General features: G+C 33.5%; 6 protein-coding genes across 6 annotated transcripts; 3 read left to right on the top strand and 3 right to left on the bottom strand.

Annotated features, from left to right (window-relative positions):
- The first annotated feature begins 1,767 nt into the window (after positions 1 to 1,767).
- On the top strand, positions 1,768 to 3,328 carry LOC107189971 (protein Fer3). The gene is made up of 4 exons (XM_015578668.1): positions 1,768 to 1,815; positions 2,184 to 2,338; positions 2,642 to 2,801; positions 3,176 to 3,328. The coding sequence occupies exons 1-4, from the start codon at positions 1,768 to 1,770 to the stop codon at positions 3,326 to 3,328; spliced, it is 516 nt and encodes a 171-aa protein (XP_015434154.1).
- A 950-nt stretch (positions 3,329 to 4,278) lies between these two features.
- Positions 4,279 to 5,120, top strand: LOC107189992 (divalent-cation tolerance protein CutA). The gene is made up of 6 exons (XM_015578699.1): positions 4,279 to 4,461; positions 4,536 to 4,595; positions 4,694 to 4,739; positions 4,817 to 4,866; positions 4,927 to 4,969; positions 5,049 to 5,120. Exons 1-6 carry the CDS (start codon positions 4,298 to 4,300, stop codon positions 5,118 to 5,120), a joined length of 435 nt encoding a protein of 144 aa, XP_015434185.1. The 5' UTR covers positions 4,279 to 4,297.
- Positions 5,121 to 5,627: 507 nt separating this feature from the next.
- Positions 5,628 to 9,013, bottom strand: LOC107189990 (E3 ubiquitin-protein ligase UHRF1-like). Its single transcript, XM_015578697.1, is given in 9 exon segments — positions 5,628 to 5,956; positions 6,037 to 6,453; positions 6,532 to 6,730; positions 6,803 to 6,959; positions 7,034 to 7,213; positions 7,290 to 7,434; positions 7,436 to 7,609; positions 7,689 to 8,296; positions 8,777 to 9,013. Coding segments are annotated over 9 exon segments (2,184 nt in total). The 5' UTR covers positions 8,861 to 9,013; the 3' UTR covers positions 5,628 to 5,736.
- Positions 9,014 to 11,241: 2,228 nt separating this feature from the next.
- LOC107189991 (adapter molecule Crk) lies at positions 11,242 to 13,412 on the bottom strand. Its single transcript, XM_015578698.1, has 3 exons — positions 12,640 to 13,412; positions 11,917 to 12,272; positions 11,242 to 11,816 (listed from the first exon to the last, which is right to left on the bottom strand). Exons 1-3 carry the CDS (start codon positions 12,672 to 12,674, stop codon positions 11,344 to 11,346), a joined length of 864 nt encoding a protein of 287 aa, XP_015434184.1. The 5' UTR covers positions 12,675 to 13,412; the 3' UTR covers positions 11,242 to 11,343.
- A 281-nt stretch (positions 13,413 to 13,693) lies between these two features.
- On the bottom strand, positions 13,694 to 16,865 carry LOC107189993 (5'-AMP-activated protein kinase catalytic subunit alpha-2). The gene is made up of 10 exons (XM_015578700.1): positions 16,717 to 16,865; positions 16,068 to 16,181; positions 15,844 to 15,985; positions 15,539 to 15,777; positions 15,132 to 15,338; positions 14,955 to 15,060; positions 14,537 to 14,871; positions 14,283 to 14,446; positions 14,034 to 14,196; positions 13,694 to 13,967 (listed from the first exon to the last, which is right to left on the bottom strand). Exons 2-10 carry the CDS (start codon positions 16,168 to 16,170, stop codon positions 13,876 to 13,878), a joined length of 1,551 nt encoding a protein of 516 aa, XP_015434186.1. The 5' UTR covers positions 16,171 to 16,181; positions 16,717 to 16,865; the 3' UTR covers positions 13,694 to 13,875.
- Positions 16,866 to 17,210: 345 nt separating this feature from the next.
- Positions 17,211 to 22,061, top strand: LOC107189995 (congested-like trachea protein). The gene is made up of 5 exons (XM_015578701.1): positions 17,211 to 17,353; positions 18,085 to 18,199; positions 18,316 to 18,630; positions 21,543 to 21,716; positions 21,807 to 22,061. The coding sequence occupies exons 1-5, from the start codon at positions 17,258 to 17,260 to the stop codon at positions 21,992 to 21,994; spliced, it is 888 nt and encodes a 295-aa protein (XP_015434187.1). The 5' UTR covers positions 17,211 to 17,257; the 3' UTR covers positions 21,995 to 22,061.
- The last annotated feature ends 128 nt before the right edge of the window (positions 22,062 to 22,189 follow it).

The raw sequence follows: 22,189 nt of genomic DNA, 5'->3' as shown, positions 1-22,189 counted from the left end.
TAGGATGACTGCTCGTGGCCGAATATTAATAAGTTTATGCACCCCCGCCTCTCCAAGCGAACACAATACGATTCGACACGCGGATATTACGCGCGATGTTTATACACGTTCGAAGGGAGAAGTTTCGGCGTCAAGTGAATCGGCTAATATCTATTTAATTAATTTGGGGGAGGCCACCCTCCGCTTAACAATATGTTACCCTTCCGATGGAGACTCTGTTACAGCGTTCTGAGTGATCCTGTCACGGAGCTCAATTTATGGAGCGATTTGTCTCGAGAATGGATATCCGTCAGAGAAAAAAAGATGAAACGCGTAGAAATTAATATCCTGATTCCGAAGAAATCCGTGTCTGTCTGCGAAAAAAAAAAAAAAAAAAGAAACGATACACGAATTTGGTTTAATGTTCCATATACTGTCTACGAAATAAGAACATATCTGGACACCAGAGCCAGAGTGTATTAAGTCACACTTTTTAAATTTTAGAGGAGAGCAAATCAGAGGTGCAAGAACCTTGGAATTCTGGAACCATTCGGTGAGAATTCAACGAGAAACGATCACTACCTTTGAATTATTGAATGAACTTAAGACAAGTCGATATGTAGAAATGGTGAACATTGCATTAAGTCTCCTAATGTGATGGAATTTAGGTACCCTTAGGGCTCAAAACAATATATAGATTAATATAACTTTTAAACTATTATATTAAAAACTACCGTCGGAGAGAGTAGAAATTTTGATACGGGAAACATGAAAAATGTCATTTTTCTGAAAAGGTGGACTTAATACACTCTCGCTCTGGGATCCAGATATAGGTACTATCCAAGTACGATTATTAAAAGGAATTGGCGATAATCTATGATATGGTAACAGGATAAATTTACCAGACGATTACACTCCATCAGAGACACGTGTCCATAGTGTATCTACGAAAGGAAATAAGAGGAGTTGATCCGTAAAAATGAGCGAGGGTTGCTGAAGAGAGTGGATCTGCCTAAATCTCGGCCTAACAAATTGTTTCAAACGCCATTTCTCTTCTACCGCAGTCCAAAACAAAAACCTGTAACAGTGTCATAACAATTACCAAAACTATATAAAACAATTTTTTAGTAGAGCAATCACAGAAACAATATAGCAGATTCGTACATAAAGATAAATTAACGAAGATCCAAGATTAGCTTGAACAAGTTACTGCGCAAAAAGATTCTGTAAGTCTGGCCGGGAAGATTTCCTACAAAAGACTACGTGCTTCCAACGTCCACACAGAAGTATCGAAACAGAAGAACAATATCAACGAGATACCATCCCCGCAAAATATCAAACGAATAGTTTGTCCATCTTTAAAATACCACGGTCGATAATCCCGATATTGCAGTTGAACCCCACAGTGACAACGAGACGAGCCATGAAGGTTGTTCCGCAAGCTCCACCCAGTCCTGGCCCCCTGTCCAATGGTAATAATTCTAGGAAGCTTGGCAGGGGTGACTTCGTCGAATAAAAACGCGGGACCACGACGCAGGCGTCCGAGAGTGGCGAACAAACGTGCCTCGCTAAGGGTAGCTTTCAAAGAGGGCGGGTTTAATGGTAGAATTGAGACTCTGGGCGAAACTTTGCTTCGACATCGGCAGATCGACGGTGACACTCGTCCTGGCGACGAAATTTCATTTCCAAGTACTTCCTACACGTATACAGAGCTCTTTTTTTTTTTTCATTTTGTTTGTTAACAACAAAGTGTCCTGAACCCGTTCGCCGCTGGACAGAACGCGGGATATGAGCTACACCGAACCACTGTGGGAGATTAATGGAAATCAAGCACCAGTGGGTATAAATGATTAAATATAACTTAACGCCGGGTATTCACGGGAATGTTTAGTTCTTTATGCGTTTCACATTCGACCTATTATTGAGAAATTCCGTTACGAGGTGAATACAAACCGCGTCCTTTTAAAAAATGCTTCATAGACAAGAACTATGGTTTCGAGAGATTGTGCTGTTAACGTAAATAAACGATATTGAGTGTTTCGAGAGTAATTTACTGAAATGACTGCATGAAATTTCGATCACTACTCTGTGCAAAATAAAGTGTTCGGTGCTAGACTATACGATGTCAGATCGATCCGAGTTATACTGATTTTGAGTTATCGATAATCAAGATAAATAAAAATAAACGTGAGTAAATGAAATAGGTGATTACAGCAGACATGTCGCAATACGTCAGCGGCGAACTCGGCGGCTACCCTATGTGGGACAGTTCTGTTCTATACCAAGCACCACCGCCCTCGCACTCCCATGTGAGTGATCACGGATTATACAGACAACCCTGTGCATTATTGCATCAAAGGTACATACAATTAAATGAGTGTAATAACAATTTTGCAGTAGAAAGTATCGGTACCTGTAGCCAGCATTGTATCCTGAATAATGGATGAGCTCTCCTCTCCTTAAACAGCTTGAGCTCACTTAAATTCTTCACGGAAACGAAACTTTGTACATCAGTTATCTTTAACAAAATCAAACTTTAGTGTACGAAAATTCCATGTTTCACTTAACAAAACTGAATCGAACAAGAAGACTGTAAACTCTAGGAGTGAACAGATTGCATTCGTTTTTAGAGTGATACTTACTGTAACTCGTTCTATTTCAGTCGATATACGCCTAACGGGAGATCTCCGAATCTTCCATCATCCACAACAAAGAAACCGAGGCGTCGGGTAGCAACTGTTTCTCAGAGAAGAGCCGCAAATATTCGCGAGAGACGTAGAATGTTCAACTTGAACGAAGCGTTCGACAAACTTCGTAGAAAAGTGAGTTTTGACGATTCTTAGATGATGATATTTTTCTTTCTTTCCAATGGTATAACTATACATATGTACTATCCCTGAAACCCAGAAACATAATTATTTAAATATATAGATTACTTGAAAATTATATTATTATAGTATAATAATATTAACCGTGTAGAATGGTATTCCTTCGTGAATGTCAAATTCGAAAATTAAACCGGAACTAATTTCACTGGGGCATCACTCACCTAATAGCTCCATCTACGTGGAGGAAATTCCACTCGATTCTTGGTTCACTCGTCTGAAACGAATACACATGTTCGATAAATGAAGTTTCAGCGTGATACACATTAAAAAAAAATCTGTTTAATATTTTGCCACTCTTCATTTTCCAGGTACCAACATTCGCATACGAGAAACGATTGTCAAGGATCGAAACTCTACGTTTGGCGATCACCTACATTGCGTTCATGGGGGAACTGCTTGGAATCGAACCGGACAGTCCAAAGCCAGAATACATTCCACGGGAATATTATTTGCCAAATTGAGCCATGGATACTGAAACGATCCAGCCATTAATCTTTTAACTCCTTAAGATATTCGAAGAATATTCGCGAACAAATAATTCACGTTCGTCGATAAATAAATTATAGGATAATTAGAATCATATAAGATAATTATCCTATAATAAGCTATAGGATAATTTATTTACGCAATACATTGGTAAAAACAAATGCAATGATGCACTGATGCAGACAATGTATCTGCCTGTTTTAGGATACGGTATCCTACATATAAGTCTGTAATTGTAATCAAGTATGTATCATACATGCAACGAGTATGAAATTTTGCATGTAATTAAACGAAACGGGACAATTAAAGGAATGGTATTCAAAGCGTGGCAAAACATAATAATTCGATGTGTGTAAACGTACGCACGTATGAATATGTATTGCGATCGAGTGTTGGAACTGCAATAAGTTTCGTTAAGAACTCTTCCCCCGAAAAAAAAAACATTAAACAATACTTAATGTTTATGTGATGTTACGATGTAAGATAAAAATCCGTGTCTTCCATAAATTATATATGCGAGTCTGCGTACTATATATATATTGTCATTATATTTAAATATAAGGCGTACACTAATTTCTACTTTCAATTATTTTCCTTAACAAACCTTCTTCTGGATTTTTACGGACCAACGCAACAATTCCACGTAACTGACGGATCGATTTAAGTTGACCGTTATCTGAAATCAATCTTCAAAATTTATTATCCCATTGAAATAATTATAATCAATTGTACAGGATGTGATAGAAATAAATAATAATTTTCTGTATAAATACCTAAAGAAAGAGCACATTTATCAAGTACGTGGTGCAATACGTAACCAGTTTCATCGAATGGCGGTTACACAGTTCGTAATATGTATTGATTCGAGAATATGATTGAATCGAGTTCCATGAAGCTAACTTCAAGTCAGTGAAGAATTGCCGGTTCCAAGAACTGTGTATCAAATGTCGCTTTTATCATGTAAACCGATCTTTGGAGTGTTAATGCTTATTTGTTTTGCGAGAAGCCTTAGCGCTCAGACCTACAGAAATATGAGCAGTCTTGCAGGCATTACTTCTGTTGCTTATGTTACTGTTCCTAGCCAAGAAGTCGCTAAAAAATTAGCACAGTAAGAATTATAACATTCTGTAACATAGATTTATTTTTACATGGATTAAATAATTGTTTGTAATTATTTCTCAGTGGCTTGGTGAAGAATAAGCTGGCCGCGTGTGTTAATATCATACCAGGAGTCATATCTGTGTAAATATTACATATATAGCTACTTTATTACGACTTGTAATACAATTCGATTGCATTATTTGTGACATGAAAATAATAATGAATAAACACACTTGTAGGTACGAATGGAAGAATGAAATGAATGAAGACAATGAACTTCTAATGGTATGGGCACAAAGAATATCGAGGAATGATAATATAATAATTTTGTGAACATGTTTGTAGTGTTATTGTCATTACAGATGATAAAAACAAGAACAGATACTGTGGATGCTCTTACCAAATATGTTAAGTATGTTCAAACTTTATTATTATTATAATGCGTAAACTAATTCTAAATTCTTCTGAATAGGGAGAATCATCCGTATGAGGTCTGTGAAGTAATTTCTTTGCCAGTAAGTATTTTTGTTTTATGCAGTGCTGCATACAAAATAATTTCTATAAGAGTTGTACAATATATAATATATTTTGTAGATTCAAAATGGAAATGAAGAATACATCCAATGGGTCAGTAACATAACTGACAAAAAAAGTTCCATCAAATAACCAGAGTCTAGAAATTACAATAAAAACACGTATATCTTATATACCATTGTCTCTTGTAACTTTCCACTATTATGAAAAGTTTTATTACTTTTCAGAAAACAAATTGATTCAATTGATTCATTATTATGATTGTGTATACATATACATAAATGTAATTGTCAAGTATGTGTAAGATGAACTTATACTATGTATAAATATATGATAAAAATTATGTAAATCGACGATCAATAAAAAAAATAAGTACTACAATTATTAATTATGTATATATTGTTCCATTTTGGAGAAATTCCTATTTCCCCATTAAAGAAAATATACTTATTCTGGTATTATTATTATCAGTCAATTCATCAATAATTAATAATTCAAATAATTTATCAATAATAATAAAATTAGATACAACTATTACGGTGGACTGTATGAATTAATTTTTTGTACTAGCAAAATTTACTACATTGTATGTTATCCACTCTATTTTTGTACGATTGTAATATAACAAATTTCCTGTAGTCCAGTATATTTTATCATGAAAATGTAAATTGTACTTAGAAACATTTAATTCAGTGTAAGCGCATATTGATTCGTGTATCAATGATAATTGTTTTATAAGAAATTAACGTTATCTGCCACCCTCGTAGCCTGGGTAAAGCAATAGCAGGGCAGAAGATAAAGACTGATTAACTTCCATCTTATAATTTTTGTCTAATACATGACGGCATGATGGACAATAAAGTACACCAGACGAAAAACTTCGTTGTAAACAATTGCGACAAATATTATGTGTACAGGGCGTCGTTACTGGATCGAAAACCAGTTCCAAACAGCAGGGACATGTAAATCTGAAATTAAAAAATAATTAGGCATTGGAATCTTAATGACTATTACAATGTTTAATGATAATAATAATAAACAGTAATACCGTTCTGTCACTTTTTGCAAAAATGCAGCTTTTCCATTTGATAAAACTGAGCGACATTCGTCCCACAATTTTGTATTTTCTGGATCTTCTTCCATAAGTTTAGCAACTTTACTTTCGATTTCATAAACTTCACGCTTCTGCTTTTTCTTCGGAGGTTCTTGCTTCCTCCCAGCATTAGAATTTTCTTCTCCCTCCGTTATCTCAGTCCGTTTCTTACCTGTCTTATTCTTCGCCATTGCTTCTAAGTATCCGTCTGGATACATTGGTTTGAAACCAAGCGCAGATATTCGTGCTTTACCCTCTTTAGTCCATGGCGCGGGTGCTGGGTCATCCCTTCTCAATAGGTATCTCCACACACGAAAACCACTTTTACCTGTATCTGGATAATACTTTACCACCTTGTAAGTACCATCATACCTGAAACGAGATTTTATATGAGACATATCCATAAAATCGCTAAGCCTGACACGATAAATACGAATAATAATTCCATACCTATTGCCTTCTTCAGGCGCGTATTTACTATGTTTAGCGAGCTTGAAATTTCTGACCACTCTTACAGGTATCCCGCCCCTCCATTCTTCAGCTGTAGCGCCAACTGTTGCATTCAATTTAGCATTGCAATTTACCGCTAATGCTTTATTCATTCTAGTCAATGTCTGATCACAACTCTGTTCGGCCGTTCTCTTGTTTCCTTTAGAAGAACCATAGATTAATTAAAAATACATTATTTAACAACATATCAATTTCTAAATAGACAATCTACCTGACAGATCCCTTCCTCCAGAGCCAGTATACATGAATTCATCACCGTTGTCTATGTCATCCTCGTATCCACCGGACAACACAATAGAATACGCACAGTCTGTTTCTCGTCCATGAATGCCAGCTATGTGTGGTCTGTGCACTCCAACTTCAGACACCTACAGTTTATTTTTGATTTATGTAAACAGATAGCAATTGTTAGAATTGAACAGTATTTAGAACTTTGATTTACCTGTACTCTATACATCCAGCACATTCCAACTTCTACCCCCGGAATGGGGCCCCGATGATTAGGTGGAACAATGCTACATTCTTTGGTCCTTCCGACACACGCCATTCCCTTGCCCCAGTCTCGTTTACTACTGCTATTTTCAGTTTTTTTCTTTTTCGTCTGCTTCAATTTGTCACCTGCCTTTAAAGAAAACGATCGTTTTTACAATCATACGAATACTGCGAATATAAAGTACATATACCATATGATGATTAACCTTCACTATTTCATTTTCATCGTTTTTACATTCTGGACAGTACCAATAATCTTCTTCCGGTATTGACGTTAACGGAGGATTCAAACAACGTAGATGATACGCAGAATTACATTCGTCGCACAATAGAAGATTGTGTTCGTCCTCTCTTTTTGCGAGGATTATCCAAACATGCATTACAAGTAGCTTGTACGCGTCTTCGTTTACCGTTACTGATCATTTGTTGCTCATCTTCGGGGGTTCTTTCTTTAAGAAGCTTTGGCTCTTCTATGACAAAAATCTCACCTTTTGGATTTACTTTGCGATTCTCAAGAGGTTGATCCCTGTTCGAATAAAAATGGATGCTCAAATTATACACTGACTTAAGTTAAATACTGTTAATAGATTATAATAAAGATCTACCTTCCAATGTGCAATGTCCCAGTAAGTTTTTGTGCTCTTTTATTCTTCTCTACTTTTGATATTGTAAAGTCATACCATAATCCTGTCTCTTTGGGATCATCAACATTATGATTAATCATCACTTTCTGACCTATTTTTAATGCATCAATTTGTATAAGATGCCTAGCACGTGGCCTTACAGATAATTCAGGTACATTAAAAGATGGAGCTTTGTCGTCAAATTCCCATTGAATATGGTATATAATATTGTCTTCTTTTTTAAAAATTTTTAGTATCGTTGCTTCAAACCAAGCCCCATAAGTCTGATCAAGACAATCCACAGCATCTCCAACTTTATAATACAAACTCTCAGCCTCAATGAGCCCTTCATCTTCGTTAGAATTATCTATACTTTCTTTAGAATTAGAGCTAGTACTAGTTGTGGTACTACTACTGCTAGAGGTAGGTTTACTTTCTATATCATCAGTATTTGCTTTCACCATTAACTGAATTACATCATTTAAGTTAACATTATAATCATAAAGCTTATAACCATTTTCTAATTGTTTTCCACGGAAAAATAATCTTTGTGAATCAACTGTTACATTTAATTCTTCTTCAATTTCACGCTGAAAAATAATTCAATGTTTATTACAAACAATACACGATTACATTATATTATATATAATATATGAAACATATTAGAACTATTATCCCTCAGAGTATATATAAATTTTAATATATTAAAACAGGGTATTATTGTTGCCAAATAAAGTTCGCCATATTTAGCAAAAACTGTTAAAGATACTTCTGTTTCATGTAATACATAACATTTCAAAATGAATCAACTAGTCTTAATACTTTTTATAGAATTTTACTTCATGCATATTAAGCCTTACTAAAGAGATGTAAGTAAATTTAATAAATTTATATATATATATATATAGTTGTTTTTTCATTAGAAAACATTAAAGATCAATTCATACAGATAATATTGTCTGCAATGAATGTAAAAAATAAGAATTTAACCTTGTAAATTCCAAGATTTTTATATTATTTCTAAAAGAATATTTTCCAGTTTAACCATATGAAATTGTTAGAATAAATACCTTTAGATCTTCCACCTCCGTTAATTTAGAAATAGTCAATATCGCCTCCTGTTTACCATCAATCGTCCTTACTTTAACATACATTTTAATGCGTTTTATTGATTGAATAGTTATGGGAACCAAACGTTCTTTGTTCTTTCTTTAACGCATCAATTAATAAATAACACACGAAAGCGTATATTCAACGAAAGCTACTAACATTAACAATAGCTCAGGTCAGCTCAGGTAAAATGTAACGAGTCGTCAGCATTTATTGCTGTCACCACTAGTCTCGCCACTTGTTGGCGTCTGGTAAAACTGGAATTTTGGCGGGAAGAAATCGTGGAAACGGTGGAGATTGAGACAGAGATGGCGGGAGAATAGTGAAGTGAGTCGAGAATGTCGTGCATGCGCAAATATCCATCATTTCATTGGCGAATTGCCTTTAAAGCATTCTAAATAGACCACTCACGAAATTTTCCTATAGAAATATTAATCGCGCTATTTTAAGCCAACTATATTATTTAATGTACTTAGTTTATTAATATAGGCACATTTTTATTTTTCAGTGAATAAAATATTATTATAAAATAATTAAATTATACTCCCATTGTACTTCTTGGAAAGATATATATACATAATTGTTTTCACAATTTTAAGCTTTCCTTTATTACATTCGTCAAAATTGGAGTACAAATTGTATAAAAATGTTACAAATTTATGTGTAAACATTTGCGCGATTTTTATACTTTCTCCGTTAGCGTGTATACAATTATTGCATGAACAAAGGGTGGCGTTTTACCTTCTCCCGCTCTTTTCACGTGTATATTTTTATAAATTTCTTTGAATAGATTGATGAACTTATTTGAAATATCCGAAAAAGATTCATAAAGAAACGAAATATATTGAATTTAGTAAATCACAATTATTTAGGAACTGTACTTGTCTTTAGCTTAGGAAAGTATGCCACAAAAATTCCAATTTGAACATTTTTTGTAATCTCGACGCAATGGAAATCAAAAGATTACTGAGATTACAATTTGTATATTTAAAATAGAAATACTTTTATATATCAAGGAAATAAACAATGTAGTTCGTAAACATCTGTAGAAATGCCAAAAGTTTCAATTACTTTTCTAGTTATACATAATGTACATACAAATTACATATACATATATACTTATGTTGAAATGCAATTAATATATACCATTGTGAGCAGAACTTTAAAATTGCTAATTTGTTTCTCATATAAAAATATTAGAAAAAAGATCAATTAAACTATAAAATAAAATTACAATTTATACAAATATATAATAGTACGTAAATATATATTAAAATGTATTTATACATACATAACTGCATTTGTGCTAATTCTATCATGAAACAAAATCTTAAAGAAACCTTTGATGTGTTATTCCTAAAGAAATCACTATATCGTTGACTTACATAATTATATATTAATGATATATAATTTACATTAACTCATATATGACTATGATTACAATAGAATTAATGCATACAGCTTTAAACGGAACTTTAAAGTTGCTACTATTTTTACAAAACTAAAGTACTATTATCTTTGTAATTACATATTAACAAGTAATTCGCGTAACTTACATACATGATGATAATACGGTTCATTTGTAAACGTAAACTCACAGTTTCTGCTCTTTTAACTTACATGGTAATCGCAACTTATATAATTACATATTAATATATATAGTTTAGCGTGATTCATGTATAATTACAATCGTAATGCGGTTAACAGTTTCATCGTTAAATACAATATTTTAGTAGAAAATGTTGCTCCATTTGTGGCACAACCTATGGCTAAGCAGCACGATATGTACCGGTACAAAATTTCCATTAAAAAAAAACGGAATGCTTTGTAATTCATAAAGGAACGGCATCGATCAATAAATGACACGATCACAATTTATTCTTTTCATGTCGCTGTTATGACTAGAGAAATTAAAACGCATCGTTAGCTTGAATAAAAATAAAAACTATGCATATTTTGTGTTATATTAACAAGTGATAGTTACAACTACAAAATGTCGACAGAAGACCTTATTCGAGTTTCTTCTAAGTATGTTTTATGTAAATTATTCACGCTTTTAATACAAAACCATAAAACATTCTTTATAACAATACTACATTTTTATGCATTCAATGAAGGAACAATTCTTGAGAAATAATCCGAGTTATTAAAATATTTAGAGTATTTTGATATTTATATCCAATGCATTTTGTGTAACACATTCTTCGCTTAATATTGTGTTAAATAGAAAAACTTGTTAGCACAGAGCAAGTGTACAAAGAGTGTTATTATTTTTACACATTGCACAATATGTATCTGTGTAAAATTTAAATTTCAGTATAAATGTAAGTGGAATAATTTGACTGAATTAATTGTAACAGAAAAGTAGACATAGTAAGAATGTTTAAATATGTAGTTCTATGTAGGATTTCAAGAGGACCTCGTTCTATGTACCGGTACATAGGATAGCTGTTAAATGTAAACCTAAATTGTCAATGTAGAATTCTCCGAGTCAACATCATTGCTCATTATATTTGGAAGACCTGCGTTAAATCTCTTGATTGTCTTCTCCAGTCTCATTATCTACAAACTCGACGTGTGTGAATGGAAAATGTCCAACTTTGCCATGTAATTCACCCTCCCACTGGCCATTCATGTTAGTTTTCGTTACTTTTATCACATCTCCAACTTCCAGTTTGAGGGCAGTTTTGTCATATGCGTTCGGTACCCTCGCTTGTTTTACTTTCGCGAAAGCAGGCAATGGTCGCTGTATATTTGATCTCCGTGTGGTCCCTTGTCCACTTTCCGGGTAAGGCATTTGTGAAGTAGAAACTTGTACAGAATTTGAATTCACAGACGAACTTCCTCCACTTTCTGGACGTGAATTATTCTCCATGACCGAATGATTATCCTCTTCATATTTCTGAACATATGGAACTGGAACTGATCCTGTTTGACCGAGGCTATTTCTGGCAGTCCACCATTGCTCTTCATCTTTTGATATTATTGTGAGAATTTCACCTGTTGCAGATCAAAGATCCCATTGATTTATTGATATGTAAACAAATTTTGGAACTTCAATTACTTATAAGCTTAAATAGAAGAAACAAACTATACACACCTTTTCTAAATGGTAAGTCATCAGGATCATTGCCTTCAAAGTCATATTTTGCTACTACCCTTTGTGTCTTTTTTGGAGCAGGTCTGATTAATGGCGTTGTGTCCAAATAATGTAATTTATAAAAAGCCAAAAGGTTGGGAATATCAGGAAACATTTGATCTCCAATCCGATATCTTATCTGATCACCCTGCTGAATTTTATTTATTATGTAATGGCTAACCTTGCTATCTTCTCGTACACACAATACAAAATCTCCCTGTATCGATGTGCTGTCGCGTACTAAAAACACGCCACCTTCTTTTTCACCCATCAGTAAATCCGAGGCATCTTGACGTGACATTGCACCAAAGTACCAACTGGAATAATACAATTATAAACAATATTTCTTCCAGGGTCCAATAAATTAGTTAAAACAAGAAAAACCAGTGAAGAAACATCACTTAAATCATAGTTTGGTGTACAAAGGATTGTTACATTTCTAATGTTTAAATATTGTTAAAAACTGATCTCATACTTTTAACAACATAACATGCTTTAAGGGTTACTTGAAAAACGAACGTGAATCGATTTATATGAAAATATTATGTGATCGTTATATATACTATGTTACGATAAAATTTTAAAGGTTAATCGTTGATTGTGCGATTTATTATTTTAAGACACGTAGAGAATTAAGTCGACACATCGAAATTATATGAGGAAAGGAAATCCATTGTTATTTACCTAGACTTGTCATATTGATCGAACGTAGCGGCCATTGCTTAGCAAGTAATCGGTACTTGAATCCGTCAAAATCGGTAGTGTTGAATTTTACTTGTTGATCAATATACTGTAGGATCGGTAGCGCCTCTCCAATGTGTACGTGAAAAGGACCCGGAAAAAGTAAAAAGCGCAACAGGGCCTCGATGGCGCAGCGAATAGCGCCCTTGTCTGGGACGGAGGAGGCCCGGGTTTGAATCCCGAACAAGTCCCCAGGTCCCTCTCTTTTTCCGCAGATCCTGCAATATCAAAGAGCACCGTTCTCGAAGTGGCTTAAACGTCTGCATAGTAAGACTAAACAGCCCTCTCTCGAAGCTGCGATTACAGCTCGACTGCAGTGTTTGGAACCGTGTCTTCAAATTGGAGGAACGTGCTATCTCCCGTAAATAAAATATGTTCGAAAACCTTTCAGTCCAATAGTCATCGATCGACTTTTAAAAATCACTTGTCAAAGAGTCTCGTGTGAAGTTCCGTATCTGGTTCAATGATTGCAAACATGTTCGAAGCAAGCCCTTACTTCCTTTTTCTCTCTATTAGGTTTCACCCTCGTGTCGAATACGTTGCGGACAACTCTCCTGTTCTTTTTAAAATTATGCAAAGACCGATGTATGTCTATAGTTATCTATGTACAGATAGTTCTTGGAAAACTTTCTTCAACTTGCACTCTACCGAAAATGGTCACCAGCATATTCTACTTGAACTTATAAGACATAAAAACAGTAGCCAATGATGCTTACGGTTCTGCGTACTGGGCATAGAGTGAGCAGATGGAAATCTTTAGGAGGATCCAGGGAAAATGTTTTTTTCAGCGCTACCTAACGTACAAATTGTGAAACTACAGTATGTTATTCGTATTGTACTGAATTTCAAAAAGGTAATATATATTTTACTTCATATGCATGCTGAAATTGAATTCCTTGATGAAAATTGAATTACTGTGGTATGAAATGTTTAAACAATATATAACAATGAGGGGACTTAAGAAAAATATTCTTTCACTTTCCATGGATTTATTTTCTCTTCTCTGTTTGTACGTAATACCTTTGTGAAATTGATATTCATTTGTTTTGTTGTTCTAAACAACCCCATTATCCTAAAAACTGCATGGTATGCGTTGTAATTGAAAACAAGAAATAAAACTCAACGTCGGGTTTACTTAGCACGATTCTGGAAAATCATGATTCATATTGTGGAGCATATTCATCGAGCTAACTGCGTGATTAATGCTGCACACATTTCAAAAAATTCCATCGTATGATGACCCGTTGCTTGAGGCGGTGGAAGCGTTGGGTCTGAAACAATAATTACATTTACAAAAATAGAAAGTGGCAGCTCATCTTATAGCACTGACACCTTACCACGCCCTATTTCTTCCCCTTCTTCACTGGACAAGGACTTGAAGTCTAACAAATAACTTTTATAATCAACTTGATACAGTTGCAATGACATTTTGCTATATCTATCGGTTATTTTATTTTTCTGACGTACTCTAACGCTGTAAGCATTTATGATTTTCCACTCCTAAAGAAACAATCAGTTTAGTTAAGGATAAAGGTAAATCATTGGAAAAATGAGAGGCTCACGGTTCATGTAAAATTGAAGCTTACAAAGTTAAGAGCTTTCATAGCACGATAAACCTCATTCATGATGTCATTAGGTTTCGACTGCGAACGGATTCCTAAATGCCATTTAGCTCGCTTCACGGGAGTACCGCGATTTCCTTGTGTCTGAGATGATGTACTACCTTGAGAACTCTGTCGTTCTCGTAATGCTAAAATTAGATAATAAATACGGTGACAAATATTATAAGTGTAAATAATTGTTTTCAGGTATTTTCTAATGCTTATTACAATAAACGCACGTGCTATTCTTTCCGGATGTGGCCTCAGGGGACTACTATTGGCATCATTGGGACTAAAAGCAACGGGCGGTGGGCTAGAAGCCACATAGAAATCTTTTAACTCTGCCTTAGCAGCCTCGTCTGCGATTAATTTGTTGTCTATTATCAGGTGATAGGCAATCGCCAATTGGTCATGCGGATCTCCACCTAACAACGCAGAATGAACTTCTGCTTCCTTTACATTGAATTTCTCACAGACTTCGTTTACTGCATCTATATTTATTACAGAAGAATCCTGCTCAACAGGAGAAGGAAACAAATATGTAGGTAAATCCTTTTGGAACCATTCGTGTTTCCTAAAACAAAAACAACATTTATAATTAGTTTAAATGTTAATATATGTAGAACATAAAAATGAATTGTGTAATATCTTATGTACTTGATATCTTCTATGGTTGCCCTTTTCATAGGATCCACTTGTAACATGTGACACAAAAGACTTACTACAGTGTTATTCAGGTATTCCGGAATAGGAAAAACTCCAGCTGAAACAAATCTTTTTGTATCAGTTTCTATATAAACTATTAAAATTCAGAATTGTATAAATAATGCTCACATTTGATTTTACGAAAGAGGGTTGGTACATGTTCATCGTCGAATGGTAAGGTACCACAAAGTAAAGCATATAATATTATTCCACAAGACCAGATATCAACTTCAGGCCCCGCATACAGTTTCCCTGAAATTACTTCTGGAGCTGCATAGTTTGGAGAACCACAGGACGTACGTAAGAACTCTCCATCCATCATCATGTTTGATAAACCTAAAATTACATTAAATTATGTATACATATATGAAGTTTATTCATTCCATTTTATGTGCAAGACATTCATGAATGTGCATATTCACTGTTGTTTTAAGAATCAAATAAATTAAATATATTTCAATAAAATTTATGAATGTCTTATAGATAAGTAAAGCTTTCATTTAATGTATAATAAAATCCCAGCTATATCCAAATACCGAAATCTGCTATTTTTACATGTAGATTCTGATCTAAAAGAAGATTTTCAGGTTTTAAGTCACGATGAACTATCATGTGTCTGTGACAATAATCAACTCCAGAAATAATCTGCTGGAAAAATCTTCGTGCTTCATATTCTTTAAGCTTTCCATGTTTCACAATGTAGTCAAACAATTCTCCACCTGACACATATTCCATAATCATGAATATGTCTGTAGGTGTGCTTATAACTTGATACCTAATACAAAATATGTTACTTAATTGAGAGCTATCTGAAGCTTTAGCATGCAAAATCATTTCTTACAATTTAATGATGTGAGGATGTCTAAAAAGCTTGAGATTTTGTATCTCTCTTCTAATTTTTCCAACCACATCTAGACTCTTGATTTTCTGACGATTCAGAATTTTTACAGCAACTTTATGGTTTGTTAAAACATGTTCTCCAACTGTAAATAAATACGAATTATTATTGTTATATTTAGCAACCACATTTTCATAGAAAAGTGTGTCAAAAAATGGATCACATACTTTTTACTTTACCAAATGTCCCAACACCTAAAGTTTGTCCAAGTGTATAATGACCTATCTTAACAATAGGTTGCGGTTGATTGGATGGAATCTTCTCTGACATTTTGGATGTTACTGTAATAAAATATTGTGAGAGTTATCTCAATTTTTTCAGTCGAGTAACCTCATTTTTAAACAAAGTTTGCAAGCACTTGAATCAAAGGAAATTTTAAAAAGTTACAGCTGAAGGAATATGTATGAACTTCAATGAGAACACGAATGTCATAATTATACACTAATTTACTAGACCTGAAATCGAGTTTAAATTTATTTGCTCTATGAAAACTTCCATTGAAATCCATATAAAGTAAAAATCTTCTTACACAACTGTATATTCTATAAATGCATAAAATTCACAGTTTGTCATAACATTAATTACAGACCACTCCAAACACCACTCGATGCAACGAATTACTTACACAACACGAATCTAATAAATTTATTGCAATTTGAAGCAAGGTCAAATGGAATAAGAAATAGGATTGCAATCGTTAATTTTTTTTCCCTGTATAAGAACAAGAATTATTGCATCGAATAATATCAGAATGTAAGCACGTAAAATCGGAAAATAGGATATATGGAAAATCAGATTGCTAATAATCACAATCACCTGACACTATTTACATGTTCCTGTCACTTATTATCTCGAAGACATTCTTACACAGCCATTCAGCACAATATTTCAGTCATTTATCATATAAAACGAAGAATACGAAGCCACTGATAAATTTTCTCTATGCGAATATTTTTGATTCTTCAGAACGGTGTAGAGCGGTAGAGCTGTTGATCATTGAAATGTTTTACTACATTTATTATACACACAGCGCTGATTAAATTGGATTGGCGGCATATATGAAATTTAATTTTTCATATCTTCCATAAAATAATAAAATATCTTCAAAATTATGCCCAACTTATATTTGGCACGAATATAAAATTCTTCTAGTTTGATTCAATTCAAAAGAATATACTATATTTATATTGCTCCAGTTAATGGATCAATGTGTTAATAAAAATACTGAAACCAGCTACTCTATCTGAACTTTGTACTTTACGCTTCTTTTTTTAATGAGGCACAAGAGTCTCTAATCGCCGACCGTTTTGATTGTTAAGTCCCTTGTAAATTTTGCACTGTATTAAGTGCCACCAAAATGTCGGAAAAAGAGAGCCCGATTAAGTATTTTGTAAGTGGAGGATTTGGTGGAATTTGCACCGTAATTGCAGGACATCCCTTAGATACGATAAAAGTAAGGTTACATTATTGTTTTTAATTAGAGGAATTAATTAATAAATAACAGAAAAATTGTGGTTTTTAGACCATATAACATTCGTGAATGCTATACAGTTTTGTTTATAGAAATTATATTGCATCTTGAGGAATCAGTTATGCAGTAATAATAAAAGAGATAATAAAACTCAGTTTCTTTAATTATAAATAACAAGCAGATATTTATAAGGTAGAGGAATTATTCTTGCAAAATTTAGTGTAAAAATTATCCCCCATTTTTCAGCTATACCTAATCCAAGTACTTTTTCCTGAAGAGGACTGGCCCTCATAATGGAAATGTTAGGTAAAATAAGCATAGTGCGTGTTGATAACATTAAACCCCTTGAGAACTTTATTTCATATTATTCTTCTCATCTAAAGTTGATATAACGTCTGATTATGATTGGATTTAGTGATCATTAATTGAAAGATTAAATTGATCTGCAACTTGCTAAATTATATTTTATTAACATTAATAAGACTATCTTTTATATAATTTCATGGGTACTTATTATTGTTCTTTTTTATTATAATATAAATAATGGAAGCAAGTAATTTGAATTTAATTTCTAACTACGTGTATTTTAATAAAGCTAATGTGAAATAATATTTAAATTTCTGTTTTAGTTCTTTTTAAATTCTTGTTGAATTAAAAGTAAGTATTATCCTTATTGAAATAAATATTTAAAAAAGAAAATTTATCTTTAACAGGTTCGTCTTCAAACTATGCCTTTGCCAGGTCCAAATGAAGCAGCTTTATATACTGGAACATTAGATTGTGCTAAGAAGACAATAGCAAAAGAAGGAATACGTGGTTTATACAAAGGTATAAAAGTAGATTGACTGCATTAGTTCTTTTAAGTGATTAAAAATTGTTGGCAAACTTGAAAAGATATACAATAGGATTATATACCCGATTATTTACAATACTTCCTTCCTTAGGTATGGGTGCACCTTTATGTGGTGTAGCTCCAATATTTGCTATAAGCTTTTACGGCTTTGGTCTTGGTAAGCAATTAATAAGAAAGACTGATGATGAACAATTGACACCTTTACAATTATTTGCTGCTGGTGCATTTAGTGGCATCTTTACAACCTTCATTATGGCTCCTGGTGAAAGAATAAAATGTCTTCTACAAATTCAACAAGGCGATGCGAATCTAAAGTACAAAGGCCCTACTGATTGTGCAAAACAACTTTACAAAGAGGGAGGAATAAGAAGTATATACAAAGGTACCTGTGCAACTCTATTGAGAGGTATGTAAAATTAATTTAACAATTGTTTTTCTCATTTATTTTTATAATGAACAATGCTTCATACATTACCTTCTCACCAAATTCCACCAATTTTTACTATTTTTATCTCGAATTTTCTTGTTTCTGTATGTAACTATGCACAAGTTTACAGTATTGATTCAATTAGATTACTTCAATTATGCAAGTACCAGGAATTACGTGTTCAAAGAAATAAATTCGTAAAAAAATGGGAAAGTGTAAGAGTTTTTGTACTCTTGAATTTCCTTGTTACATACAAATATTAATTTCTTGTGAATTAGCTAACTGATTATGTTGTTATCTTCATAAGTGTTACTTCCAGTAGATGACTTTTTTAAGTGTCTTCTTTTCAAACCTCTGCACTGTAAACCTCCTTTACGTAATGCATGGAAGACTCCCCAGTTTCGCAATCTCTTTGGTGTTGAGCATCGTGGTGCCGTTTCCCGTAATCTGTTCACCTGTGTTTCAGTATAGATACAGGTAGTTTACGTGTGAATATATATTTTTGTTCCAATTACGTTTTAATGAAAAAGAGCGCCACTGAACTTACCAACTGAGGATTCCATGTAATCATGGAACAAGTACAATCCCATGGATTACCATCTAATCTTACAGTTGTTAATTGTGACTGTTTATTAGGACAACGCAGCATTTTAAAAAAATCAAAAGGTAGCAAAGTCAGTCTATTATTTGAGAGAATAATCTCTTTAAGTTTTTTCTGTTGCTGCACTCCGAAAAGACCAGGCGGAATAAACTCTAATTCGTTGTTGGATAAATCTATGCGCTTAACATTTTCTAATCCATAAAAAGCATCCATTGATATTTTATGTATATGACAATAACTTAGATCAAGATCCAGCATAGCGTTCCAATACATGGATTTTGAGATTGTATAAATGCAGGACTTGAAGTTGATGTAATCCCAGAAAGGAATTCTTTTGTAAATATAGGTTTGAATACTCTCCGCCGAGGTATAACTTTACTGTTGTATTCATTATTTCAAAAGTACTAGAAACAAAAGGTATTTCTTTAGTATTTTCTGGTGTGTGTATACATACATATATATATTAAATTATTTACTATAGACTGTAGAAACTACCTTGGGAACACAGAATCCAGAGGATTTTCACGGAAATCTGCAACTTTTAGCATTGGAAAAGGCGGCAGAGATAATTCTGATAGGAAAGTTAAATTATTTCCTCTTAAGTCAAGGTTCTCAAGTATCAGTAGACCTGCCAAGTCAACACTTTTAAGTGTTAATAATTGGTTACTTGCAAGTGAGAGCACTTTTAAATTAGGTGTACCATAAAAACAAAATTCTGGAATGAATTTCAGATTGTTCTTCTCTAAGGAAAGATGAATAAGGCTATTTAAACCATCGAACATGTGCCATGTTATATCTTGTAAGGAACAATCGTAAACTCTTAAATGAGTTAACGTTCCTAAACCAGTGAAAAGTCCAACAGTTTCTTTATAACCCTCCATTTCTTGCTTGTAGATGTCATAAGGGAGTATTTCTTTGTCGTTACTGTCATCACTATTTTGTTGACTTAAAAATATCAATCTATGCCCTGTATTTAACAACTGCTTGCTTCTGTTTTCCTCCTCTATAATAGTGTTTATTGGTTTAATTACAAGATTAGCTTTGTTTCTTTTTGTTGGGCTTAGGCTTGTTAGTTTCACTCTTTCTAAATTCAAATACAAGAGATTTAAACCTAATGGATACAGAGAATCCACAGATAATACGATTCCGCCCTGTTTTCTGCGTTTACTGTTGAAATCTTTTCGTCCAGGTTCATTATAATCAATACCTTGAATGTCTAAGGATATTAAATCTGTAAAACGCTGAAATGTTGTAGATTGCAGAAGAATATCAAAATCTCCCACACCAGACTCCAGAATTGTAAAAATCTGCAAAATGGATGCACACATTGACTATAGATCTTGATACTTGATAAAGAGATTTGTAACATATGGTGATATTCACTTGTATATCTGAGGGAAGTTTTTCTAAAAGTTCTTCATAATCTTCGGCGACGACACAGATTGCTACTTTCAAGAATTCAGTGATCATGGAGTGATCCATGTTTAAACCAAGTTCCAAATCGATATCACTGGATATAGTCTGTTGGAAAAAGATTCATTAAATCATGAAAGAGAGAGAAAAGAACGAATGATTCTCGTACCTGATCTTGACTCGTTCGGATCCAACGATGTAAAGGCAAATCGGCAAATCGTTGAACCTCGCAAGAACATCCTTGTGGACATTTCACTTCCCAAGCACCACCAATGTCGATTATTTGTCCACAGCACTCGTTCTAAATAACATGTATTTATTATCATTAATTCAACATTTAATGGCAGCACTTCTACAAGAATCTGTATTGTAAGAAGATAGATGTAGAAACAGCTAAGAGAGTTTCACAGCTTCAAATTTGCAAGGATAAAATTATCCTAAAGTAAGTAAAGGTTCTTTTAAATAGGAAGAAAAATTATATACCAGCAGAGTGATTAAAAGAATTAAAATAATCGTCATTATCCGTTCGAAAATGAAGGAACGAAGAAAAATGGATCTTAAAACCAGTGATGGTACGCTGGTTCAAAGGAAACTGAATTTTGTTAACTGTTATCTATCTGCCTTGATGTCCCGTATCAAACAGGATGTTTCCTATCTATCAGCCCACACACACACACACTATTCTTGCTTTATAATTATAAATAACGTTTCCACAAGATGCTTGGATTGTGTACATCCAGGTGGAACTTGATCCTCTTTCAATGTTATTATACTTAGTTTCCATAGTGTTTTTGTATTTTCTTTCTGCATAAAATAGTTGAAGCTAACTTTTCCTTTCTTTTTGATCAATGTAATATTTTGTTGTTGGATCTTTCAGATATTCCTGCAAGTGGAATGTATTTTATGACATACGAATGTACGAAAAAGTGGTTGTCCCCCGCAGATGAAAGTCTTGGATTATTACCTACAATATTTGCTGGTGGTTTAGCTGGTATTGCAAATTGGGTTGTTGGAATGCCACCTGATGTGTTGAAGAGTCGTCTGCAAAGTGGTATATATAATTGTTAAATTGTTGTACGAATAGTTTCCAGATATTGTACATAATATTAAAAATTAATTTGATTTTTATGAATTTTTCTAGCTCCAGAAGGGACTTACAAACGTGGAATTCGAGATGTGTTTGTAGTTTTGATGAAAGAAGAAGGACCTAAAGCCTTATACAAGGGATGCACACCTGTGATGCTTCGTGCTTTCCCAGCAAACGCAGCATGTTTTCTCGGATTTGAAATTGCCATGAATTTTTTGAATCTGGTGTTACCTAATTTATAAAAGAAATTTTTACATAAAACAACTTTTTGCACTCGCCCATCTTTGACAGCAATTGAATATTGTACTATCAGCATATATGTAAAATATTTTCTGTTATTCATTCAGGAATGTTGCAATTAACAACATATTTTTAATGGAAATTGTAAATAAAAAGTTTGTGTAATAGCATCATACTTAATAACCACATATTAAATT

The sequence above is a fragment of the Dufourea novaeangliae genome, unplaced genomic scaffold, assembly GCF_001272555.1.
Source record: "Dufourea novaeangliae isolate 0120121106 unplaced genomic scaffold, ASM127255v1 scaffold175, whole genome shotgun sequence".
NCBI classification, from domain to species: domain Eukaryota; kingdom Metazoa; phylum Arthropoda; class Insecta; order Hymenoptera; family Halictidae; genus Dufourea; species Dufourea novaeangliae.
Note: the sequence above shows the minus strand (reverse complement) of the source record. Positions and strands in the feature narration are given on the sequence as shown.

Excerpts from the sequence above, each read along its gene's own strand:
- LOC107189971 (XM_015578668.1), top strand. The coding sequence starts at position 1,768 with ATGAGCTACACCGAACCACTGTGGGAGATTAATGGAAATCAAGCACCA. Across the intron at positions 1,816-2,183 it reads TTAATGGAAATCAAGCACCA|GTGATTACAGCAGACATGTC; the intron begins GTGGGTATAAAT and ends TAAATGAAATAG. Across the intron at positions 2,802-3,175 it reads TCGACAAACTTCGTAGAAAA|GTACCAACATTCGCATACGA; the intron begins GTGAGTTTTGAC and ends TTCATTTTCCAG.
- LOC107189995 (XM_015578701.1), top strand. The coding sequence starts at position 17,258 with ATGTCGGAAAAAGAGAGCCCGATTAAGTATTTTGTAAGTGGAGGATTT. Across the intron at positions 17,354-18,084 it reads ATCCCTTAGATACGATAAAA|GTTCGTCTTCAAACTATGCC; the intron begins GTAAGGTTACAT and ends TATCTTTAACAG. Across the intron at positions 21,717-21,806 it reads GAAGAGTCGTCTGCAAAGTG|CTCCAGAAGGGACTTACAAA; the intron begins GTATATATAATT and ends GAATTTTTCTAG.
- LOC107189992 (XM_015578699.1), top strand. The coding sequence starts at position 4,298 with ATGTCGCTTTTATCATGTAAACCGATCTTTGGAGTGTTAATGCTTATT. Across the intron at positions 4,596-4,693 it reads ATACCAGGAGTCATATCTGT|GTACGAATGGAAGAATGAAA; the intron begins GTAAATATTACA and ends ACACACTTGTAG. Across the intron at positions 4,970-5,048 it reads GTGAAGTAATTTCTTTGCCA|ATTCAAAATGGAAATGAAGA; the intron begins GTAAGTATTTTT and ends TATATTTTGTAG.
- LOC107189993 (XM_015578700.1), bottom strand. The coding sequence starts at position 16,170 with ATGTCAGAGAAGATTCCATCCAATCAACCGCAACCTATTGTTAAGATA. Across the intron at positions 15,778-15,843 it reads CATCCTCACATCATTAAATT|GTATCAAGTTATAAGCACAC; the intron begins GTAAGAAATGAT and ends ATTTTGTATTAG. Across the intron at positions 15,339-15,538 it reads TGTAAAAATAGCAGATTTCG|GTTTATCAAACATGATGATG; the intron begins GTATTTGGATAT and ends ATGTAATTTTAG.
- LOC107189991 (XM_015578698.1), bottom strand. The coding sequence starts at position 12,674 with ATGGCCGCTACGTTCGATCAATATGACAAGTCTAG. Across the intron at positions 12,273-12,639 it reads GATCAATATGACAAGTCTAG|TTGGTACTTTGGTGCAATGT; the intron begins GTAAATAACAAT and ends GTATTATTCCAG. Across the intron at positions 11,817-11,916 it reads TGACTTACCATTTAGAAAAG|GTGAAATTCTCACAATAATA; the intron begins GTGTGTATAGTT and ends GATCTGCAACAG.